The sequence below is a fragment of the Octodon degus genome, unplaced genomic scaffold (assembly GCF_000260255.1).
Source record: "Octodon degus isolate 3935 unplaced genomic scaffold, OctDeg1.0 scaffold00046, whole genome shotgun sequence".
NCBI lineage: Eukaryota > Metazoa > Chordata > Mammalia > Rodentia > Octodontidae > Octodon > Octodon degus.
In genome coordinates, this window is record NW_004524622.1 from 8,440,591 (window position 1) to 8,447,944 (window position 7,354).

Consider the following 7,354-nt stretch of genomic DNA (forward strand, 5'->3'; position numbering starts at 1 on the left):
TGCCCCTCTGAAGGATGTTAAGTGGAAAGTAGAGAAGGTAAAGCCTGTTTTTCCCAATAAACACATAAAACTCATCTTTAAAATATGATAATATACAGGCCCCACACATAGGCACACTGAGCCAGCGACGGAGACCAGATATGGTGGTGTACTCCTATAATGCCAGTGCTGGGGAGTCTTAAAACAGGAGGATCCCTACAAGTCTGAGCTGCATAGTGAGACCCTGTACCAAATACACAAAAAATAAATACATAAATAAATGATAATATATAACAACAGAAAAAAGAGTGGTATATGATTAAAAAAAAATAAAACTGTCTTCTGGGTTATTAGTAAGGACAAAAGTCATTCTATTAATTAGTGCCAATTGGTAAAGACCAATCAAACACAGTGTTTAGCACTATAGAGCAGGACACACAAAAATCTTTGGCTACAAATTTACATATAGTGTGTTGTGGTTTTTAAAGCAGTTATTAATATACCAAGAAGAATTTTTTGTCAAGTTTCTCTAGTGTTGCTTTTCTACGTTACAACTGTTCGTTTTAGAGTATTTAAACATTGTAAAATCTAATGCTGTCACGGCAACTAATAAGCTAAATCATTTCTCATTTGTTATGTATTCATATCTGTTACAAAACAATATGAACTACCATACAGCCCAGATGTCAACATTCAACTGCCTATACTTTGTTTTCACTCCAATTAACCACTTAGCACTTGACTGTACACAGTGTCAGTATGTTGGTAAGTTAATAAAAATGTTTTTCATCCCTGTAGCTTTCTACCTATCATTTATCAAAATTACCAATCTTTGACATTATTCGTAAAGGACATGCACTCATAAATAAATGGAAATTTTGCTTTATTGGATGATCCTGATTTAGTGTAAGTAGAAAGCCAAATTTACATGATTTTACTAATTTACAGTACATTTATATGTACTTTCAGGAATGGACAATTCTCATTTAAATAAACAATAGGAAAGAAACCAACTCACCTTTTTGCACTCATCTGTTCTCTTAGCTTACTGTACATTTCCAGCACTGCATTAAAGAAATATAATACTTTAGCTCTCAAGATGAAGTAAAGAATTTTGAGAAATTAAAGTAGGCAAAAATATACTACAAAACTTATCAATCTTTTCTATACTTTGAATCTGGTTGATATTTTGAAATACAATGTTGTAGGATTCAAGTAAATGAAAACATTTTTATTTCCACATACAATAACCTATACATAAAAAACCTAGAATACGTGTATACACTGACACCTGTAACTGAGACAATCTACTAACAATTTTTCTATTCAGAAATTACTAATATTTATTCCCTGAAATGGAATTATAAATTTAGACGTTAGCTAAAGGAAAAAACTGAGTGACAGTGAGATTCATTATCTTTGGCCCAGCATACCAAATAAAATAACACAATTGTGTTATAATTAACTATACACAATAAAAATTTACAACAAATCTATAAAGAAAAAAATTAAATGCTTATAGTACAGAGGCAACAACATAGTAGGGTTAAAAAATAAACACAGCTAATCATGAGTTATTCAATAAAATTGTCATAAAATTGTCAACAAAAGGATTTAATGCAACTATGCAGATTACTATTTATCCTTAATAGAATTTCTTCTTTTTTTGGGGCCAGAAATCAAACTCAGGGCCTCACCCTTGCCAGGCAGGCACCATACCACCTAGGTATATCCCCAGACTTAAGACAATTTCAAGTATAAAGTGAGTAAGTAAATTATTGGCTCATCAAACCAATTTACATTTTTTTAAACTAAGGAGATAGACATTTTTTCCCCCAGATTTTCTAGTTATAGGCTACTCCCAAAAGTTTTCAAGATTACAAATGATACTTTGAAAACTTTCAAACCTGCAATGATGGCAATAAAAAGCCTGCTCTAAATCAGTGACCTCACATGACACTACATATCTCTACCACAGCCCTACATTGTAAAGTAGTATGTCTTACATTTTCCAACCAAAGCATTAAACACATAAACCAGAACAGATTCTGCTGTCACAAGTATTGTTTCTTAAAAGTCCCCTGCTTTATCTCAATAATTCATGTAAATTTTACATCTACTTCATTATTTCCATTTAAAATTGTGTTTTCCTCAAAAACATTCAATTAAAATGAGTACACCAGGAAAGTGTATTGTTTATACTGTGAATTCTTATGTACTCTCCTATTCCTCTAAATCCAACAAGGAGTTAGACAATTATACAATAATGAATAACTTGTCTTTATTTATGTTAAATTATAGAATCCTTCAAAAGCTAGGACTATATCATTTTCAACTTTATAGTTCTAATACCTACCATAGTGTGTGAGACACACACAAAAAAATGTAAGTAGATAATTAAATTGATGAATAAAGTAAAGAAGGTAGTGCTGGACATGACTATTACAAACATGATACTAGAGCTGCTGTCCAGTCATGAAAGCAAATACAGTAGCAACAACAGAAAAAGAATCAACCTCTACTTTGCTTTATTTCTCTATTTCAATTACCCCTTTAGGAGAATAATCTGAGTTCAGCTCTTAATCATTTTACTAATACCCAATTTTTAGGCTTATTATCTAAATAAGGGACAAAGCATGAAAATTCAGAAACTATCTTGGTTACTATTATCTGATAATGGCAAAGATACTACTAAATTTCTTTAAGAAAGTAGGTTCATGGGGCTAGGAAAATAGCTTGACAGTCTAAGCACCTGCCTGGCAAGCACAAGGACCAGAGTCTGTTCCCTAATACCACATGCCATGCCAGCCCCAGAACCAGGGTACTCCATGCCAGTCACTGAAATTGGGCATGGTGGCCCACATCTATAATCCCAGCACTGGGAAGGCTAAGACAGGAGGATCACTACAAGTCTGAGCTGGGTAGTGAGACACTGTGCCAAACAAATATGAATATTTTTTAAAAATTAAAAAAATAGAAAGTAGGTTCCTCAAAAGCATGAATAAAGACTAAAATGCGTGTTGGATATTGTGAAATAGGAAAAAAATGTTCAAATGGGGAGTGGAATGGGGAGGGGGAGTAAAGAAAAGAAAGGAAAAGAAAAAAGAACAGAAGAAAAAAACCAATGCTTTTGCAAATTGGGAAGGCAAGGAGGATTGAAGGGAGAGTAGGGGAATGGGAAAAAAAGAATCAAGTTATATCATGTACAGGTAAAATTCTCTATGATGAATATGATTGTTATGCATATTTAAAATGTCCCAATAAAATCAAAAGAAGGGAGAAGATTTCTCAACCCTGAAGTCCAACATAATAAAGAGGCATTCCACTTCAAGTTAATGTGCAAATATCCTTTGTCCATCAGAGATTAAACTGAGCAGACTTTCATTAATTCTTAAAAAAAACCTATTCTCATAAGAAAACAATAGTGTAATTATAAAATAATATATAGTGTATTATTAAAGTTATGTAATATACAGACTTCTAATATGTTTTAGCCAATACTATCTGTTGGTAGATTTATATATATAAAACATATTCATGTCCTGAGCTAACTTAACATCATATATTGTTATACAAAATATTTTGTTCTCTTGGATATGGAGATTTAGGTTCCTTCGTCAAAAAGAAGACAAAATGAGAGGGGTGTGGCTTACAATATTTTTAAAAATAATATATACCTGTTTGCTTTTGTTTGAATAGGATATATCCAACTTAAAGTATATTAAGTCCAGGTAAGGAAAATACTATTTAGTTTCTTCAATACACATAAGCCATAACAGAGAAACAGAAACAGTCTTTCCACAATACAGGAGCAAAGGAAAGAAAGGAGAAGACATAGCACTTCTGGTATTATCTTACTTTAGCAGCAAAATGAGACTGCGAGCAAAACAAAACCAATCTGTTAAGTAACAAAAACAGTGGAAAACTATAGGTAAATGGCAAAGACAAGAAAACCTAATCAAAAGACACTCTCCCCATGTGAAAGAATTCTAAGGGAAAGTATTCTAAGGAAAAAAAGGAGAAGGGCAAAAGGGGCAAGAGGGCTCACAAGGCATATTAGGTAAAGAAGAAATGGAAAGGTAGAGGTTTGCCTAAGAGACTAATGTAATGGACAACCAAACAAGGGCTTTATAAAATAAGAAAATCATGGAAATTCAGGGAATAAAATGAACAGGAAAAGTAATGACGGGCTTTATTAGGCAGCAATTACCAAATAATCCAAATTCCTGTAACAAAGAATGACTAAGCGCTATTACTAAATTATAACATTATCAAACCATACATTATGTACATGACAGACAATTTTAACTTACCTGGAAGGCATAACTGCAATTTTTCTACTACCGTTGTAATATTCCTCTGCTGAATTCTACATCGAATAATATTTTCTGTTTGCATTATCATCTTAGAAAAGAAGAAATGTTCATATTTTTAAACAAACAGCTAAAAAGTGTTCATATATTAATTCCACAAAAAAGCATCATTTTCTTACCTCTTTCCCAGCATCTTGAAATCTTTGATTTGTATCAGTAACTTGCACCTTAAAAATAATTTCACCTTAGTTAGACAAATATGCACAAAACTGTCCTGATGTAACTGCTCACCCTTGTAATCAGATCATGCTTCATGAGAAACTTAGAACAAAGAAATGCAAATTCAAATTAACTCTACAGCTTGAACTTGAACCTTTGATTGAAAAAGGCTTTTGTTAACTTCAATTACTTATGACAGTTCTTTTTAACAGATTCTGTGGCAAACTTCTCAAATTTACTCAGGATTTTTGAACTTTACTTGCTTCTCTAAGTCTGTCAAACAATTCAAATCACTGACCCAATTGACCACTGGTCCCTTTTTGATAACTTCAATGAGGTCTATGTGCTATTCATTGTCTGTAGGAAATGGTGATTGCATTTTATGGTAATTAAACATTCATACTTTGCTGAATGCAAACACTGGGTGGCTGATTAACATCAAACATGGAACTCTCAACCCCCAGCAACATTTTAATGCTGCAGGTGCAGGCAAAGCTCAGCCTCAAATTTTCCCACATATTAAGTGATTCATTAGGTCATCATGGTAAAGAAGCACATTCTGGTTTATTAAAAATCTCATTAATTCCTGAACAAAGATGCTCAGTGACCTCATTGATGCTGTATTTGGTCTCTTGTTATCTGAATATCCTTTATGTAATAGTTTTCTAATCATAACCTTTGAATTTTGTCTGCTAAGAACTCTAAATGTAAAAATAGATAAATAGGACAATTCTTACAACTAAATATTTTCTATTATGACTGAATAAAATCCACAGCTTTTTTAATGAACAATGTTTTTACTCTTATACAGAAAATGTAGATCAACTTTACAATTACACATTGCTTATACACTTTAAAATTTCAATATAATTAACCTGGAGAAAAAATTATTTATAGTAAGTTTTGAAAGATTGCTCTTTATCAACATCATACTGTCATTTTAAAATTCTAAAACTGCAAATAGTATCTTTTATTTGTATGCATATTTTGAGTTTGTTTCAATACATGGAAAGAAATCCTGCTAAGTCAGCATATTACTTGCTTTAGAAATAAAAATTACCCCTTTCATTAGCATGACAACTGTGTTAACACAGCATAAATAGCATCCCAAATACACTTCTTGAGAGCATATTTAATAGTGGCTTTATATATGTGCATTGTAATGACTGAGAGATTTAATGAGAAAAAGACAACCAGAATGTTAATATTTTTCCTACCTTCAGTTTTTCTGCATCTGTTCTTACTTTGAGGAGTTCTGTAATTGCATCTACAAAACCCTGATGATGAAAATTACACATCTTTTCAATTTCCTTGTCATGATTACGGATACAAGCGTCTAATTTTTCCAAAAACTTCTTGTGCGCATTTGGCTGGTCATCATATACAGATCTGCATGTATGTAAGAAAACTAAAATTAACATTACAGTTCACCAAAATTTATTCTTTCTTAAGCCCATCTCTGCAGCAACTATAGATTAAATCTCTAAACAAATAAATAGCTTAGGCAGTTATTATCTTTAGTAGAACTAATTTGGGTAAAAATATTTAATTTCTTTTTGGACCTGTTACTATTGAAAGAGCAAAAGCCCTCTAAATAAATCACTATATATCCAGAAATAAGGCCTGAAGCAAAGAACACATAGGTCAAATATGTCTTTAACATAATAAAACTAAAAAAAAGTCACTAAGTGAATGAATAAGGAATGAATAAATAAACTCGTAACTTCTGTAGCATTTTCTATGGTCAGGCCATGACTTAAGTATTTAATAATATAATAATTTAATCCTCACAGCCAGCCAATAAAGTATTGTCATTATCCTTGTTTTTAAATATGTATTGCAGTTTATATCTAACTGCCATAAATTATACAGGTCAAGAGTGATATATGGGTCAAGAATCGCAGCAGAATGGCTCCAGAGTTCATATTTTCAAATACAATGTCATACTGTAGTTACCACAATGCTCTATGAATAAGGCATACACATACATACTATATCTCAGGTTACACTGTCTTGATATATGGGGCACCCCACCCTTGTTCACAACGTAACAAAGCAATAACCTTGTTCCTGGCTCCTCAGATGGAAGCCTTTAGAATGCTCCATCTTTGTTTATTTAGAGGACTCAATAATAGCATCTACAGTGGAGGTTTTGGGCTATGAGCTTTCAAGGGGCAAAAACTGGGGCTAGCAACATAGACAAGCAGTCATGTACATCGGCGGTTAGTCATGTCCACATGACCATAAGCAACTAAAGATCCCAGGCATGATGGCACAAGGGAACTTCTGAGTGCTGGAAAAAGTACTGTCCATAAAATTCCAATGGGACAAACACAACTGCACATTCATAACTGAAATTCTCCTGTATCTTGCCTTATCTATCTTTTCCTTTGTTAATTTTAATCTGCATTGCTTTGCTTTAGCAAATCAAAACTGTAAGTATACCAACTTTACTATATTCTATGAATCATTCACACAATTTTTTAATCTGAGTGTGATTCTATTCAAAATACACCTCCCTGGAGTCAGGAAAATGGCTGCTGTGTAGTTACAATGGAGCTTAGTCCTGGGAACTGTGGTTCATTGCATCAGAAATTTTAATTTAGAGTGTAATTTCTCAGAACATTCTCTCCAGGAAGAACTTTACAGTAATTTAAAGGCCTCGCTGGCTTCTTGATCCTGTATAAGCCCAAGGAAAAAATAAATGGGTCGCTCCAATTCTAGATCTCATTCTTCAAGATCAAAATCTAGATCACAGTCTAGTTCTTGATCAAGATCAAGATCGCACTCCAAAAAGAAGAGATACAGTTCTAGGGGCCAGGGAAATAGCTCAGTAGAATAAG

At 32.8% G+C, this 7,354-nt stretch overlaps 1 protein-coding gene across 2 annotated transcripts in view; it reads right to left on the reverse strand.

The window, feature by feature from the left end:
* Exoc6 (exocyst complex component 6) overlaps positions 1-7,354 on the reverse strand; it is a 246,711-nt gene that overhangs the window by 187,607 nt on the left and 51,750 nt on the right. For both annotated transcript variants that reach the window (XM_023716247.1, XM_004632054.2), the window contains exons 2-5: positions 5,729-5,900; positions 4,472-4,519; positions 4,293-4,383; positions 998-1,043 (exon numbers count right to left, since the gene is read on the reverse strand). In XM_023716247.1, coding sequence (XP_023572015.1) covers positions 998-1,043; positions 4,293-4,383; positions 4,472-4,519; positions 5,729-5,900 — 357 coding nt within the window. The remainder of the gene's footprint in view (positions 1-997; positions 1,044-4,292; positions 4,384-4,471; positions 4,520-5,728; positions 5,901-7,354) is intronic.